Genomic DNA, 18,809 nt, shown 5'->3' on the forward strand with positions numbered 1-18,809 from the left:
TTGGAAGTTAACTCAAACTCAGTGAGGATTTATTTACTCATTAAAAAATACATTAATGGAATGAGTAGGATCCCATTTTGCACGACACATTCCTCATACATAAAATCATTTATTTATCATAGCAGATGGCAATTCAAAATGGACTACACAGCTAGAGTCCAGTACACCAAAGAGGTATATATGTTGACCTATATTTTACATCTGGCCAAAAGACCTTTGAGAAGCTTACTTTGTGTAAAAAAAATCCACCTCCTACCTGCTGTTGAGGTTGAGCTTCATCCCTACACTTCTCTGCCAAATAGCAGCAGTCATTGATGCTCTCTTATTTGAACGCGATCTCGCTACGGTTCGCCTCATTAGACAGCTGGCAGCAATAAGCCAATGTTCTAACAGGATGTCGAGTACAGGTTGTTCTCAAAGCGGAGGCATCTTTGACCAGTCTCATCTGGCCCTGGGTGGCCCTTCTAACACCTGCTGTCCAAAGTTTCCGGATCTGGCTTAATGCCCCAAATTTGTGAGCCAACTGCCAGTCCAAGACCAAGGGATGAGTGGGAAGATAAGACTTACAGCAGCCAGAAACGTGGCACTTAAGTAAAAGACCGCATGTTACAATTAAAATGAGTAGTTCTTTTTCTCATACAGGGAGTTTTAGGTTATTTACCTGACATGTTTCAGCAGCAGTCTTTTGCCTTCTTCAGAGTGTCACATGAAGGCAAAATATTCCCACCGAAACAAAGTGACTTTAGGTCTTTTATTTTTAAATCTTGTACTTGTAATTATGTGCTCTAAAAATAAAGTTGCCTATCTCTTGCTTGTCATTCCAAATGTATTTTAAGGGATCAGTTCTGCATTATTTTAAATCGAAGACAAATTAAGAAATATCTATATCTTTATCTAAAAATACGGTTTACATAAAAACGTACATCTAAAACTGAAAGGATCCTTTATATTATGTAAATAATCCAATTTAATTTTAAGATGGCACAACCAAAAATAATGGATTTGCTTTTCATTAATAAATAACAGTTGAAGGTAAAACTTTCGATTTCAATGATTGAATATTTTTGAATTGATTAAAACGTAAAAATATTGGTTGTGATAGATTATTTCAAGATTTTTAAATCCATCTTGAGTTTTTTTAAGTATTGGTTTCAACTTGATGCCAGCGACATGCTGTCGCTTAATATGCAAAAATGCTGACCTTACACAGTAACTTGCTAGTTTATCTCTTGACACTACACACAGATTGGAAACAAGTAAAACAACTTTGTTGTGGGGTTCCATTCGTCTCTGAGGGAAACATTACTTTGAGTTTCAAAGTTTCAGTTGATGAATGCGGTCTCAGGACGAATTGAGTCCGCGAACTGAGGATTCACTGTATTTTGATTTATTTGGTGTGCTGGTTCTCATCAAGCAGGAGATACGGGCCCAATGGGAGGGAATCTGACAGCCCCCGCTGACTTTGTCTCCATGATACGGTGACAAGAGAGAAGCCAGGGGAAGTCTAAACCTCAGGGGCAATCCACTGGAGCGCCAATACCTCTCACTCTGACTTCCTCACTGGCGTGAAAAGTTCACCTTGAGATGTGTCGCTATAGTAACACTTCTGCTTGCCCCCCACCCCTTGCATCAAGACACACTCCCAGAGGCCTCTGTCGCAGGAAGCTAAGTGCCAAGCGCCTGTCACTGATGTCTCTGGCTGCACGATGGGTTCCGTGTTGAGTCACATACACACGTCACTGCCAGCAGCAAAACGCAGAGGCGAACTCCCTCACCGAGTATCCTGACGAAGCATCTAAAAACACAGTTGCATCTCTCTGTGTGTCAGCTAGCTGCACTGTGTCCTGAAACAATAGGGTTATCAGACGAGATTTCCAGCGGAACATAATCTAGGAGGTTCTAAAGTAAAATAGGTCACTTGTTTGCATCGAAAATTACCAGACACTATTTTAGCAACATCCTGTAAAGAGCAATGGAACAAAACTTGGACCTTCCAGTACAAGATGCAGACATTGTAGTCTTAGACAAGAGGATCGTGTTATGCCACGTCTGACCTGCTGAGTGCTCAACTTCTCTCCACCTGACAGTGGACGGGTTAAGGTTGACTTCACTTTTTGGTTGTGGAAACATGGAGGACTTAAATGATGCAGGATGACGGAACCTCACCTGCCTGTGGTGGATTTAACCTCCTCCAAAACTGCTGTTGGAGCAGGAAGAGGAGGATCCAACCCGAGGTATGCTTTTAGAGATGAGGGATCAATACACAATTATTTGTATCACTATTTTTTTGTTTGCCCGTTTGTTTTTGAAAAACGTTAGTTGTCATACAGGTTTTGCTACAGCAAAATCTTTGCTTTAGAAAATGCTTTGTCACCTTGGTGAGGCTGGACATGAGAACGGGTTAACAATGGCTCAGCTTATTGTAAAAGCTTATTTGACCATTGCTCATTGTATTTGTGTGAAGTAGGATTTCAACAAAAAAATAAATAAATACTCAAACTTAGTCAAAAACATTTGTAAATATTAAAAAGAAAAGAAAAACCTTTTTATTCAGGATTTGAAAACAATTGCATGCTCTCACTCCTTAAGCTTTATGTACTCTTTTTTTTTTTTTGGTTCGTAAGGGTAAAAAAAAAAAATAGCAGTACAGTATATGTGCCTTATTTATGCATGACTGTTGGTCAAAGCTCACATGTTTCTGGAAATATTCCAGTTGACTGTAATGTGGTGCATTAAGTATGATTTGTAACAATTTCTAAGGAGTGTGTGTAATCAACTTGTCACATCATTGAAAAATTGATGAATGTGGTTAACATGATTATGTTAGCTTTTTGAAAATGCTAAACTTGAAATGTAATTAAAACAATTTCCTTAGGAATGAAAGCAATCCATAGACTGGAGTACAGTAAAATTTGGAGAATATATTTGCGTCAAAGTTTAATTAGCCAGCTCCACTCCCACTGGACTCCTCACACGCTATGAAGTGTAACAACCTCACCCCCACACCTTAAAATATACCCTATTCAGTACTAAATTCCATTGCACTCTCTTATTTATTTATCTAATTTATATATTTGTCTGTATTATTGTTGTATTGCACTGGAGAGGGGAGCCCTCTAATCTCGTTGCACACTTGAGTACAATGACAATAAAGGGATTTCTAATTTCTAATTTCTAAAAGTCCCCTGACTGCAGTCAGCTATGAGGTCTCTCAGGTCCAAATGACAGAAGCGTGTTTTTTTTCCTTGTCAAGCAGACATTTACCTAATGTTTGTATTTAAAATAAGCCAAGTAGAAATCTAAACAATACCACAAAAAAAATTCATAAATGATGCGATTGGTTAGAAAATGTTAACAACTTGCATCAAATCACTATCACATCCACCATAAGCGTCCAAACAAATACTTAAAATGCAGTGCTGTCCAATGCTGGTAGAGTTTGAATAGAGAATGAATATGACCTTCAAAAGAAACCATCTTAGAATATAGTGTATGTCTTTTTTTTTTTTTAAACTGTAAAGAGAAGTGCCCTTCCTGGTCTGTTCAGCTGTGATTAAGACGAATGTCTATTGATTGTTAATCAAGATAAATTCAAAGAAGGTCCACATAAGAGTACTCTATGTTCTCATTCTGAGAGGTCCACTCCAGCAGCTGAGGCCAATCAGTCTCAGCACCAAATCTGGACTAGTGCATCAGGGCTTGCATGCTACTTGGTACAGCAACCGGATATGCATCAACTTCTGCACACAAAAGTTGCTTAGGGAATAGAATAGTGTAATAAGCATCTTCTTGAATAGGTACACATCCTGTCCCAGGGGTGAGATGGATTACTGAAGTGACCACTGCTGTTGCATAAGAACTGTCAGCTAATCATACTGAGCTCCTGGGTCCCTTATCACATGGATAAGCAATGTCGCCCCCCCCCCGCTGAGGGAATTAGTCTATGGAAAATAAATGTCCACAGCTTGCTTGCATGTGCAACATGTGAAACACTCCCTCTCAAAATTAACCTGTTATATAACAAACTCTTTCTGAACAACTGACCTTGTATTGTTTTCTCTTCAATTATTCATTCTTAATGTTATCATATTTTCTTTAATCCATGAATGAAACATTGAGTCCGTTCTGATTGTGTTTCTCTTTTATTTCACTTGTTGTTTAGCCTCCAAGTCACTCTCTCACTTGGGCCAAAGCAAGCAGACTTTAGCACAAATTATTAACATAAATTCCTTGGTGGACTGGAGGTGTACCAAAACTGCTAACAAATTAGCAGACCAACCAATCAACAAGCAAAATAATCAAAAGATAAAAAAAATAAAAAAAATTTGCCTCACAATTTAAAGTGATTCATATAGCCCACACGTAAAATATGACAAGTAGCTTTCAAAACAAAAATGACATTTTCTCAGCAAAATATTGCATGCTCAAAGCCATGTTAGCAGGGAGGCACGAAAAGGCAACATGACAAAGCTGCCATTGATTAATTTCCTGCTCTTGATTTTATTACTTCCTTTGGAGAACACAAGTTAGTCCAAAAAAAGGGAATTAAGACAATCACAAAGAGTACAGGAATACATCAAGAACTGTAAAAATCATTCAAATAAGCCAGATGTATTTCCTGTCACATCTTTGTTTATCGTAGTTGCTTGTTCGTTTGGTTGTTGTGGAGGACCCAAGAGCAAAGAGGCAGATGGGTTAGGAGAAAAAGGTGATGGTTTTATTTGATAAAGGCTGCAGCAGGTGTTGGCAGTCCAGTGAGAGCAGTCCCAGAACAAAGAAAGGAATCCAAGAGGAAGCAAGATGCGGGGCTGACAGGCAAGGGGCAGAGTACAAACAGCAGGTATTTTGACGTGTAATACTCACTGATGCCAGTCATGGCGGCAGAGCAGATCTAAAATTCAACAAACTAGCCAGTAAGTAAAATTCTGTCAAATTCTTCCAAGTTTATAATGTAGACAATTTATGAAAACTCAACCGGTAACATTAAGGGATAATGTGGCGGGAGTCTGCTTATTGTGAAAAGGCCACCGACAGGGAGATGTCTTGACTCCATGGTCGCACCCTTTCAGATCAAACGTTAAGAGACACTCTGCATGGGCACTATATTAAAGCCCAGCACAAGTCTGGCATTATCTAGAAAAATTAAGCTCAGCAAAACATTGCTTTTTACTTAAACTTGTTCCTGTTTGATTATGAGTGTGATAGCCATTGAATTAATTTTATTTTATGAAACCCTGACCATTGATAGAATGATAAAAAAAAAAAAAACCGCAGGCACCCATGCTTGCACAGCCACCCCTCACTGAGGTGCTGTCACCCAAGCTACCCCACTGCAAAATTTCTGGCTACGCCCCTGACCTACAGTAATAATGCTCCATTTTAATTCACACTGTTATTAGGCTATTGTGGTTCGATCCCATCACACTGAGAACTGTTCCTAATATTTTCACTCTCATCTTAGAGTTTTTAATCACAAAATTAGAAACTGGCCCTATTATGCAGATGTATTGCAGATTCCAAATCCCAGAAAACTACAATTACAATAGACAACACCATGTTAGATTAATACACTTTTGAAAGTGTCAATCAAAACCGGGCATTGTCATTTTGGTTAAGGCATAATGTTTTATGCAGTCTGTCTATCATTATATTGTTCGTGTGTATCTGATGCAGTCGCGATCAAAAGCAAACACAGTATTGTATTTCCTGACGCTTACTATGCATTTGAAAGGTGATATACAGTATAATTATTGTGATGACGTGACTGGGGGTGGTTGTCGGGGAAAGGCTGCACACCACGCTTCTTTGGCAGGGAATCGTGGAGATTGTGAGGGAGGCTCGAGAGAATTTCGAGCAGCGTGGTTGACGTGCGTACGTGCGTGCGTCGGTGGAAATCTGCTCCACGGAGCGTCGGTGTTGCGAGGGGCAGCACGGTGTAGGTGTGGACAGAGGGAGAGGGATAGAAAAGACACAAGCTCGTCTATATCGGGACATCCCCAGCTGTCCGTGGCAGAAACCTGACCAGGTGGCTCCTTAGCTCATGAGCGCGTCACGACGCACAGAACCTACAACAGCTTGCCGCTCACGCTAATCGCCACCTTGGCGACGGCAGCGGAGCGCGAAAAACTGGCGTGCGGTTCTTTTTTTTTTTATTTATTTATTTTAAATCCGTGGTAACGACCGGTTTCTACGGGACTCAAACACTCACCACCCAGACTCCGAGAACGCGGTTTTTGCCACGAGACACTCCTGACTGAGTTGGATAAGATGACTGTTTATGCCTGGATGCTATAAAGTTTGTCGCGACAAGAGTCACTTTTCCAGATTCACACAGTAATCATGTTGCCAGAGATAAATAAGGTAAGGAGACTTGTTTGCATTAACGGTATACAGTGTTCGAATAGTTCTCACGTGTATATAGTCAAATGTTTATTATAAGGTGATCTTGTGCAACCTGTCCTGGTACCAAATCAAACAATTCTGAGATAATTGTATCAGAAATTATAACCTTACAACACGTTGCAAACATACTAGCAAAGGACAATGCCAACCAATATGTGTTTTATACATTTTAACATTAAATCAAATATAAAGTATTTGCAAAGGTAAAATGTTTTATGACATGCACTGTATATCAGTTCAATAGATTGTGCACACCTGTGTCTAATATTGTTGCAACTAAGTCTATTTTTGATTCACTGTTCATGAACGTGGTTTCCTAGAAAGTGCTGGATAGACAATTTTGGGGAAAGTAAGCATTTATGATAAACTCAATATTATCTCTTATCATTGTTGCATTATGTGAATTCCTCATTAACAAATTCCACATAAATGCTAATTCCATAGTTAGCCCATGTCTCCTGACCACATATTTAGTCTGCAAAATTTGATCACTTTCTATTGCCATTGCTTGTTCGAGCATTGGTGTTCTGCAGTATAAATGACAAAATTCAAAATGTGATTTGATTGAAATGTTACTTTGCCTTTGCTCCATTTGTTTACCCTCTGACCAAGTGACTAGAGAGGATCACAAGGAGGCAAAGCTGCCCTCGTATACCTGATGGGATGACCCTCTTTTGGTGGCTTTTAATTTTTTAGCCCCTGAAACATGGAAACGTGGCTTAATCTGATTCTCTCACATCTTGAGTTTAGATTAGTATTTCCAAACCATTTTTTAAGGTAAGGCACATACTAGTCTATGACGTGAGAAACATCTTGTGGCAGCCCGCCAAACAAATTTCCCCCAAAAGCCACTACTCATTACAAAGATTGATTATATATTGCATTTAGTAGTTCTACATCTAACTACGCTGTTGGCATAGATTGATGAACAAAAATATTTTTTTGGAGCCAATAAAATGTTTTTAGACCAATTAACTGACACTGGATAATTTTCTATGGTATTTTTAATGATGTGCCAAACTGATTGGGAATGACCGATTTAGCATACATAAAGTGCAAACAAAAAAAAACCCAAGGAAAATTATGATGAGTTGAGGGTTTCCAATGGAGAAGGTCAAATGAGATGGATGAAAAGCATTTACCATGAAACAGTAAATGTGCTGAAAGTCATTGTTTTTTTTTCTTTATTGAATCAATTAACAAACAATATAACAATATCCCATATTCAGTTAAAAAAAATGAAAGCATCGATTATCAAAGATTATGTTAAGTCAGTTGGCATCTGGTCACGTGACGTCATTGGGCTTCCACAAGCTCAACACACATTAGTCAGCTCATCCATCAAGGTTTTTTTTTTCTACGTCACCCTGCCACAGTGACCGACATACCCCCTGCTTCAGATTGTAACATAGCGACAGCGAAGACCACCTATGGTGTTAAACTGACGATATCAGGCCCTTTGCAAATCTTGTTTACTTTTAGATCAGCCGTTCTTGACTGCTTCATGAAAGCCCCGATGATTCTTTTGAAATGAATTTTTTGTTACTTTTGCTTCGCTAAGACACGACAAGATTTAGATTACAGCTAATGTTTTTATGATGGTCAGCTTGCCTGTTCCACAAGTCCCTTCCACTCTGGCAGGTAGAGTGATCAGCATGTGCTGTATCTTCCAATTGGGTTAAGCTTTATTTCACTATTATGGAGCCAACACAGGCTCAGCCACTGATTAAAAAGGCACGTGCCAGCCAGATAGGAGGCAAAAGGGATTCATCCCAAATAACCCAGTTCCTATTTATAGAATTTGAAAGAATTACTTCTCTTGCACACATTCGGGCAAACACGTGTACATCCACTGGCAAGCAATGATGTGCACATTTTCAGACATTGCAGACAAGGAGGGGGAAGTGCAGCACATGAGAGAGACCGGTTGTTGCTGGGTTTTTACGGAAGTGATATATTTTTAGATCTCAGTGCATTATTTTTGGTAGCATGGCTGCAATCTTGCTCTCCTCGGCTGCCTGCAGTGTGTGTGTGTGTGGGGGGGGGGTGCGTGCGTGTGTGGGGGTGTGTTTGCGGGTGTGTGCGTGAGTGACTAGAGAATGAATATGAGAAGTAATTTCCGCAGGACTGCTTTTCTCTTTAGAGGTGTTAAAGGATTCCTGAATCTGACATTGTTTGTGACTTTCTAATTCTCTGTTGCCCCATTTCCAGTGTGCCACAAATGAATAACAGTCTGTCTAGTTGTGCATTTTAAAGGGACACTTCATTGAAGTAAAAATTGGCACTTATAAAATAGATTTGCATGTAGTACTAAAAGGGTCATTGGGAAGGGATGTCCACCTGAATTTTGGTGCCAATTGATCACCGTTTTTGGACGTTATAAACAACGAAAGTGCAATGATGTCCAATGGAGTGTTTGAAGTTGGTCCCTTTACTTGTACCATGGGGAGAGTCGAGGGGGGCGCGGCCATATTCCTCATTAAAAGTAGTCATTTTTCAAGTCGTCACTTAATTCCTAATTTCTGCTAAACGAAAAGATAAAAAAGAAAATAATAGCTCACTTCAGTGTCCTGATCAAAAAAACTACATAAACTGAGCTTGTTCGCAAAAAATGGGCCATCTTGAATCGTGTCCTCCTTTAAACATCATTATTCCTCCACCAGACATCCCGCCCGGAGGCCTTCCCTCACAGACAGCAAGCAGAGGGTGGTCGTCTTGGGAACAACCGATCCTGCTTACAGGTCAGATTTTGACCTCGGCAAGATGCTACAGTGACTTGAAAATGGAAAATTCTTCCACATGAATTCATTAATTAGTAAAGTTTTTTCTCTCAGAAATTCTAAGTAAATTTTACACAAAGAGTTTTTGAGTACATTGAACAAGTTCATTACATTTAAATAGTCACTCCAAGGTTTTTGTACACACATTTCATCCACCAAGAAGCCCAACGCGGTAGAGGATCAAACCCATAACCTGACGGTTGGGAGACGGTCACTCCAGACCTGAGCCATGCCACTGCAACAGTCATTATTTTATTGGTGTCAGGTGCAAACCTCGGAATTCTATGTAGTTTTTGGCCTCCTTTTGGAGAGATCAGCAATATGCCCCACCGACACGTCACAGAGCCGTATCTCAGGCGTAGAGCAGCCGAGGAACCTTGTGTATGGAATGAGCTATGTGAAAAAAATAAAAGCTAACTTTCCTCCAGGGGCACACAGGCTTTCAGTGAGAAAAATATATAAATATCTCACATAAGTAATACTTTGAGGTGTTGTGAATAGCGATGTTATTCTAATTGATTTAACTAGACACATTTGTGGAATGGCTCGTAACAAAATTAAGCCGTGTTCTAAATTTCCCCCATGACACTGATACAGATCTTTACGATATCTAATTCTTTCCAACGCACCTGGCATTGGACATGGGTTTAATTTTACCCATCAGGCTCTCAGAGTATGCCTGATGGCAGCCAGAGAGGAGCAGGTTGCCGCTCTTCTCCCCCGCAAAGCTCCTAGACACGACACCACAACCCAGCTTAGTCAGGACCGATACGACTTTGTCCCCATTACCCTCTGTAACTCCATCCTCTCCGTGCTGGGGGTTCTGATCACCTGAGCCTCGAACAAAAAAAAGCCATCAGCCCAAGACATAGCGATGAAAAGGGGCTGTGACAGGCGCGTAAGGACAGTGTAAAAAAGATATCATTCCTTTATAGGTCACATTCGCTGACCCACTCTACTTCTTTTGTGTTTACAACCGTGCTCTATTTGCTGATCGCTACATCTTCATTGTGGATTTATTGATTTTGACGTCATTGTGTCTATCTTTATCAATTTCATTTGGCAACTGGAGAGGTGAACAAGAAAAAAACAGCACATCATGTGACCCCATTCTATTGAATCACTGTAAAATGTGTGTGTGTTATTTCGTTTAGTTGGCATTTAATCATATCGTGAAGTTAGTAGTAAGTAGTGGGTTTTTTTTCACTTCCAGAAATTTGGCCCAGGAGTCGGAACTTTGCCTCAACTTGAGCCTCCAGTGGTCCAAGTTGTTGTCAGCAATGCCAAGAACCAGCACCAGCAGCAGTCCGACTACATCCTGCCCCAAATCGTCAATCCGGGAGTCCAGAATCACTATCAAACAAACACAGTAAGGATCTCATGAATTCAGCTTGCACTGCAGTCTCATTTTCTTTCTGATAAATACTAAAGGCTTATTCATTTTAAATTCTGTTGTTGTTAATATTAGTCAAAGCGAGGGGACTTATTTAGGTACTGTACAGACAATATATGATTTCTGTGGAACATCTTAAGGTTGTTGTCTATAGTTATGGAGATGCAACTGTTGGCTCTTTTAATAGCTTAGCATGGATGAGTAAGATGACACAGCGCTGAAATCTGAATGTCCTTGAACAGATTGAAAGGCCTAAGCCCGCTCAGCAGTTCACCATGCGATTTGGTGCGGCCATGGATAAAATATCAGGGTCCCGCAACAATAAACTCTTCAGTAACAGGCCGAACAAAGAAAAGGCGCCCGAGGGTCGAAGGTTACCAATGTCTCCCACAGGTAGGCTATGATTTCATGGCGCACAGAAAACACTCACATACTCAAAATAAACATATTGACTGACTCATAGTAAAGAATGGCGTGTTTGAATCTCAGGCACTTGTTCACCCTCCTCTGCTCTTTGATCAATATGATAACATGACTCATATGGTCCTCCTCCTACTCTTCCAATCTGCTAACAGACTCAGTCAACAATTTCCATGATCGTCTGACTGAGTTTGAGAAGGAGGAAATCATGGACTACGCAGAGATCTGGTTTCTCGGGCTGGGCTCTCAAAAGATCGAGGGTTCCCAAGCCGCGCCGCAAAACTCCGGATATGATGATGAGCATGGGAGCTACATCAGGGTAATTTTATGACGCTACTACAAGATGATCTTTTAATAAATGACCTATCAAAATAGTGTCCAGAATGTGAGTACTTTTGGTTTGTGCCAACAATTATTATATTGAACATTGTAGCATAGATTCATGTTTGGCGAAGTAGAATATTGTTTGTATCTGGGGTTGATTTAAGTATGAAGCTATCACAGCTTCCACTTATCTGGCAACATGTTCTGAGAGGTAATCGCCGTTCCACTGTTCCATAGTTTATCCTGAAGGTGTTTGAAGGGATTGAATTTCGGAGGGTTTAGTTTTACTACACTAGGCTCATCAGGGTTGACGGTCTGATGGCCCGGGGCCACTCCGTGACTGATTTCACTGATGCTGGCCCCATTTCCAGTGTTCGATTGCTATGCGAATTGCAGTATTTCAAAGTTCAGCTCACAAATTTTAAAAAGAGCTACCGGTAGGTGTTCATAGTTCATAGTTAAAAATTTGGAGCTAAGTTCACCAGCCAAAATGCAACTCATTCATAGTTGTATTTTTAGAAATATGTCTCTGCAAGATACAATTTTTTTAAGGAGCATTTTAAACAAAAACTTGACTGCACTCTTAATATGCGAGCACAAAAAAATATATATTTAGGAGTCATAATACAATGTCAAATATTCCGTTATAGTTTATACTGCAAATATAACAACTTGGAAAAAAAAGTAACGTCTCAGAAATAATATTTACTTAAAGGCTTAAATAATACAGTATAAAGACACTGAATATAAAATAATCATTGCAACTCATGATTATATGGGGCAAGTGCCAGTTCAGTTTTCACGGTGGCCGGAGAGTGCCACCGCCCAAAAAGGCTTAGGACTGCTCAAAAATAGTTAGCCTTTTCGAGCTTTTCTGCTCCAGCACAACAGAAAATGTCATTTCCCAAACTATTTCCACAATGTGGGAATGTATAATCAACCATAAATGCCTTGGTAAAATGAAGAATTAAGATTTCGGGGAAGTGAGGAGTGTACCCTCAGAGAGGTTTAGCATTACATTAATCTCCAAACATAATGTGTACTTGCAGATTTGCTCGCATTCAGGTCATTGTGCAATTTCAGTTTTATGCTTTCATTAATTTGTCAATAACATGATGCTATTATTGTATATTTACATCTACAGTAAATGCGCTCCTTTTCTTGTTACAGGTGCTGCACGATCACATCGCCTACCGATTTGAAGTACTTGAAGTGATTGGCAAAGGCTCCTTTGGGCAGGTTCTGAAATGCTTGGACCACAAGACTAACGAACTTGTGGCTGTTAAGATGATACGCAACAAGAAGAGGTGCAAGTTGGGGATATCATTTTGTACTTTTAGAGAAAGTGGCCAGTGGTCAATTATGCAACTCAACATATTATTTGGTTGCCAGGTTTCATCACCAAGCGTTAGTTGAGCTGAAGATCCTAGATGTGATAAAGAGGAAAGACAAAGACAACCTTCACAACGTCATCCACATGAAGGAATACTTCTACTTCCGAAATCACCTCTGCATCTCCTTTGAGCTTCTTGGGTTGGTATACACTTTTGTTTTTCGATGGTCAGCATCCACAAAATTGGCCTAATTTATGTTTATAAACTCCTCCCCTGAGCAATGTGGTATCAAATCGATGTTAGTGTGTGACTTCAAGGGATGAGTGCTTATGTGATTAGTGTTTACTGTAGGCACAGTTTTTTTGTCTCCCTTTAAATGGACGACCTTTAGCGGTCATCTTGGACTGCCACCTTGTCTTACATTACTGTCACCAAATCCTTTAGTTAAGGCCTTGATTAGAGCCCTCTCTTTTACGCTGTCTTGCTTCATGGTGTCAAGGCTCCAATTACTCCGTCCATAGATCAGCTCGTCACAACAGACAGTAGGAGTACATTGCTGTCACAATCATGTATTATTCGAAGTAAGGGCTCGGGGGGATGACTGCAAAACCTTTTAGTGTGCAAAAATGTTAAACTTTAATAAGGGGACCAAAAAAAAAAAGAAAATTGCCACCTTGATCTAAATACAACTCCAACTTACCAAATTGTAATAGTTTATTTGTCTTGTCAGGGTGAACTTGTACGAGCTCATCAAAAAGAACAACTTCCAGGGCTTCAGTGTGGCGCTCATCCGTCGCTTCACCCATGCTCTGCTCAGGTGCCTGCAGATGCTCCACAGAGAGAAGATCATACACTGCGACCTCAAGCCGGTATTGATTTGTTCAGAATCCGATACTTAATTTTAATACAGAATATAAAACTGGAGTACAAGTGCAATAAAGAAATGAGCAACCTTTTTCTTGCTCAGTGCCCTGCACAGCATTGGCTGAAAATAACGGAACAAAAGAACATCTGTTCCATCTTGTGGACCTTTATAGTATTACAACAGGAAACTAAAGTGGTTTTCTTCAACAGGAGAATATCCTATTGTCTCAGAGAGGACCGGGGAACATCAAGGTGGTTGATTTTGGATCAAGCTGCTACGAGCAACAAAGAGGTGAGAGTATATGACTGGGTGTTAGCTTTTATTGTCCAAATTGCACTGAATGGACATTTCATTTTATAGTATACCAACGATGTATCAAAAATTAAACCTAAATCCAAAAGACAAATAACAATACCAATAAATATTAATGCAGAGAATACCTGAAACAAACCTTTTAAAGAAAAATGAGCTGATACAATTATTGTTGCAAGGACAGATAACATACACAACATCCTGTAATATGTTGATATCTGACAAAGAGGAGGAGGTCCCAAATAAAATTCTCTTTATACAACACACAGATTAACCAGACCAAATAGATCAAGACACATTAACCACAAAACCAACAAGACTTCTTCATATAGTCTTTCAATCTTTAGAAGTTGTAGCCCGGTTTGATTCAGAATCAAGGTATGGGAGTGACCTCCTTGTAATGTAACATAGCCAAATGTTCCTTGCCCACAATAAACTCAAGTGTAAATTACAGAATAACTCATTCCATCTTCTTACGATCCAGTAATTGATAGCTTGAAAGACAAAACACCAAAGATAGATCATAACAACAAAGTAAGTAAGTAAGTAAGTAAATAAAAACACACTGCCCAAAGCGCACCACTCACATCTCTCTAAACAGCCATGTGATTGGCTGAGGCTGAATTGGATTGCTGTAATCTTTTTGTTTTATTTTTATTTTTTGAGGGGATATGAATGGCATGAGAGATACATGTTTTGTGTTAATTTTATTTCTTTGTTTGCTTGTATGCTGAGATATTTTTGGTTTTGATTTGAAACCGTGACTCTAAGGCGAGCTAGCCTGCGCGAGCTAGCATGCACCCGCTATAAGTATTCAATACAAAAATAGCACTGGCTAGCACTAGCAACTGGTGCTGCGCCCTTTGAAACAGCGCATCTTCTGGCCGTAAAAATACAGTAACTCAAGAAGATAAAACATATAGAAACAAACTTCTTCAGCCACACTTGAAGCATGAGTCAAGTCAATTTGAGCTCTCCTCACTTGCTCCATTGTAGTGTACACGTACATCCAGAGCCGCTTCTACCGCTCGCCTGAGGTCATCCTGGGTCACCCCTACAGCATGGCTATTGACATGTGGAGTCTGGGCTGCATCCTGGCTGAGCTCTACACCGGCTACCCTCTCTTCCCTGGGGAGAGTGAAGTGGAGCAGATAGCATGTATCATGGAGGTGTGTTTGTGATTAATCAATCTCTCACATGTGCTGTACATGAATGATTCTGCTTCTTCAGGTGACGTCTTAGTGTTTGATTCAATACACTAAAGTGCTCCAATTCCTTTTTGTTTGCAGCTTCTTGGAATGCCTCCAAATGATTTTGTACAGTCTGCATCCAGGAGGAGATTGTTCTTTGGTAAGCAGTCATTCTGACGCTGTTTGTGTCACTTGTGTGTGACGATTATACAAAAAGCGGCTGCTCAAGTTTATTAGTTGCTATGATCTTTTTCGGGCAAGAATTTTACTGACTTATACTATGTGGCTTGCCAATTGGAAAAAAAAATACTAATCACAAAAGCCTTATTCCGGCAATTACCTTGTTGAATTTCTGAGTTTCCATTTATATAAACCCTATTTGTGCATGTACGTAAGACTGTAAACAAACAAAAAAAAAAAAAGCAATTTCCTGAATGTAACGTTCAACCTGAATGACTGCTCTGTTTGTATCCATTTTCAGACTCAAAAGGAAATCCGAGAAACACCACTAATAGTAAGGGGAAGAAACGAAGACCCAATTCCAAGGAGCTGTCAGCTACACTGAAGACAAACGACGTTTTATTCTTAGACTTCATCACACGCTGCCTCACGTATGTCCATGCTCCAGTTCGGTTTCCTTTTCAAACTAAGCACCGCTTCAATTCTGTTGCTCTAATTACACTCTTTTCTGATCCCTTGTGGCTTTCAGTTGGGACCCAACTAAACGAATGACACCAGATGAGGGTCTACAGCATGACTGGATCCAGGAGGGAAATTTCACCAAGGTGAAGCCCAGAACCAAACCTTCAGGGAAGAAGCCGATGGAAAGTGTGACCGCCACAGAGAGAAATGGTGAATACAAATTGAATTCATTATTTTTTTAAATAATTGTACAAATGTTGTCAACATACGTTTTGGTAATTTTTCTAAGCCACTTTTGTTTTCCCTGCTTTGCTTTTGAATGTTGTTAAAGGTTGTGTATGTAATTTGCTCAAAGGCGTTGTGACTTTGCTTGTGTGAACCGCATTGAGTTGCCGTCTGCCTTGCCTACAAGTACAGCAAATGAGAGGAACTTCTAAAATTTGGTCTTTAAAGTAAAACAGTATCTTAATGGCAACATTTTGAATCTGGAATAGATTGTTGTTTTTTTCTGTTATTTATGGGAGAAATGTTACAACATCTGCTGCATCCCAGGAACAGATTGTGTTCTACCTCAGAAGTTCCACTGTAATAACTTCATCAAGAATATATCCCAAATGTCACTTTGACTGCATGCATGCCAAATAAAGCATCCCCAGCAAGCAGGAATCTAATCTCGTTTCTTTTGGTGGTACAGCAGAGAAGTTCAGCTACGAAGAAAACAGCGACGATGACAAGTTGAAGAGACACAGTTCAGACACAAAGACGAGCCCCGGTGAGCGTCTGCGGCCTATCGGGGCTTCAGCGGAGGACGCGGTGTGCGAGAGTGAGAATCTCAAGCTTCCGGATAGCGGTTTGGAGAGGCCTGTTCACATCGTCATCAAACCTCAGGAGGAAGAGGGTACGGAAAGGCAAGACAGCCTCGTGCCCTCTCAGTGTTTGCCTCCCATCATGTAAGAAGAGAGGAGATTGGTGCTGCGTTCAAGAAAAACAGGAAGCTCACATGGGTGCTGAGATTTGCTCCTGCTTTTCCATTTATCAGTCAGGAATAGAAATGAAAATGGTGTTCACCAAGCTTTCTCGCAAGGTGATGGTGAAGGGTTGCTTCAAGTAGTAAAGACAATTCTAAGAAGAATGACGGATCAATCGAGGTATGTCCGTGACAATATTGAAGGAAGTTATGTATGGAAAAGGTTACACTAAAATATTCATGAAAGTATGGCACTTATGTTGTTTGTAATGTTTGTATGTTTATCAGTCATATGGGAATACTCTGAAAATTTTTATTAGCGTTATCCACTGGGAATGGTGTTGGTTGAGTATTGTAATCTCTGACCAATGTTTATTTTGTGAGAGGAAAAGAAGGCATTTTTTAAATGCCAAGAATATTCACATTATTTTTTTGTTGTCGCTTTTTAACTACAAACGTTGTTATGTCAAACTATGAAAGTGTGTGTGTAATACAGGTCAAGCCAAAACTGAAAACTTTTGTATGCAGAGACACAATATTATGTACATTTTAACTGGAGCACATAAAATGTTGATTAATCATTTTATTTATTTGTTTTAGCAAATGTTTCGTATATTTAGTACAACTTGTGCTCGTCAACAATTGGGATTTGTGATTGAAGTTATTGTATCTTTTGTCCAAAATGTGTCTAGTAAAACAAAAAATACCCATTTATTGAAACTGTATGATAATACTTTGAATATCTGTGTTATAATATTTTTACACTAGAAACTAAAAGGCAATCTTAGTTTGTGCCTTGCAGTATTAGATATTTTGCACTTTACTGGCGTGTAGAAACTGTTGAATTCTTATACTTGTGCAGTACAATAAGAAACCTCCCTGCAGCTAACAGTGCAGAAATGCTTATTTATATTAATGCAGTTTGAAAAGGGCAGAAATGTCATATAATGACAATCATGCCAACCATCAGAAATTCTATCTAGGATAGACACTGAACATTGACACATGAAAATTGAATCATTTTCATGCATCGTATGCCGAAATAAAATGTTATTTAATACATCTGTGTCTCTGATTTTTTTTAACGTCATTAGAATCGTCAGAGCTGTCGTTAAGGAGAACAGACAAGGTAATTACATTTCAGATACAATACAGTTAAAAGGTTTTGTTGTCAGCTAAAAATGTCATCATTTTTAATGTTTCAACAAAAACTCTTTTGTATACATAAACTGGGCCTATGTACAGGGAAGGTGAGAAAAGTTCCAGTCTTTATCCACATGCTTTCATATGCTGTACATATCTTCTGAGTCTGGTTGTCAAGCAATGAGCAGAGTGATGATGAGCCCAATGATTACAGACTTGCGTGAGAGAATCTTCACTGGTGATGAGCCATGGATCTTTGAGCACGACCCAGTGACCAAACACTAGAGCCTCCAGGGTCAGAGTCAAAGTCAAAGAAAACAAGTCAGTCAGTCATGTAGACCACATTATTCAAAGCGAGGTGCATCATCCACTGCAAGTTTTTTCCACTTAACCATACGATCAACCAGACTACTTCACCAGGACAACTCACCAGCTCACAAGTCCTTGAGCATCTGACACCTCCTCCTGGGGGAGAAGACAATGACTGCGCAATGGAGCTGCAAAGGATCCCCGAAGGCAGAGAAGGCTGGAAAAGTGAATTAAGACTCTCTGGATTTTTGTTTGAAAGGGAAACTTGACACTTTCAGTTCCGCTTCAAAATATCACTGACACTTTTCTTGGAACTTTTCTGACACACATACTAACATTGAAAAATTTGGCGTCACATAAAATGTCCCTTTGAAAAAATGTTATTCAGTGGAGATAATGTTAAATTAATCAGAAATAAAGTGTACACATGTTTGACGTGGCATAAAAAGAAACAAACCTTTTCTAAAAATAACCAATTAAAATAAGGACATATATGATTAAAAGGACTCCAAATATTTGAATGGTTCTATGCTAAAGATAACAGATTTCAGAAGTTAAATGGCAACACTGTATAGTGAACACAGTACAGCTACCAGCTTCAGGGTTGATCTACAACTTAGTTTTATATATTTTGTAAAGGGAGAAAAAAATATAAATAAAATTTATATATATATATATATATATATATATATATATATATATATATATATATATATATATATATATAT

At 39.4% G+C, this 18,809-nt stretch overlaps 1 protein-coding gene across 2 annotated transcripts; it reads left to right on the forward strand.

Moving 5' to 3' along the window:
- Window positions 1-1,810: 1,810 nt before the first annotated feature.
- On the forward strand, window positions 1,811-17,683 carry dyrk4 (dual-specificity tyrosine-(Y)-phosphorylation regulated kinase 4). Of its 2 annotated transcripts, none has more exons than XM_088299342.1 (14): window positions 1,811-2,234; window positions 9,066-9,143; window positions 10,396-10,551; window positions 10,818-10,968; window positions 11,151-11,314; window positions 12,490-12,626; window positions 12,712-12,852; window positions 13,384-13,522; window positions 13,728-13,809; window positions 14,827-14,999; window positions 15,120-15,180; window positions 15,502-15,631; window positions 15,730-15,872; window positions 16,357-17,683. In XM_088299342.1, exons 1-14 carry the CDS (start codon window positions 2,142-2,144, stop codon window positions 16,614-16,616), a joined length of 1,908 nt encoding a protein of 635 aa, XP_088155468.1. In that variant the 5' UTR covers window positions 1,811-2,141; the 3' UTR covers window positions 16,617-17,683. The 2 variants fall into 2 exon arrangements, with proteins under 2 accessions (XP_088155468.1, XP_088155469.1); XM_088299343.1 differs by lacking the exon at window positions 1,811-2,234 and adding an exon at window positions 5,813-6,360.
- Window positions 17,684-18,809: the final 1,126 nt, after the last annotated feature.

This window comes from Idiotropiscis lumnitzeri, chromosome 6 (genome assembly GCF_059441095.1).
Source record: "Idiotropiscis lumnitzeri isolate Australia: NSW breed Sydney's pygmy pipehorse chromosome 6, RoL_Ilum_1.0, whole genome shotgun sequence".
NCBI lineage: Eukaryota > Metazoa > Chordata > Actinopteri > Syngnathiformes > Syngnathidae > Idiotropiscis > Idiotropiscis lumnitzeri.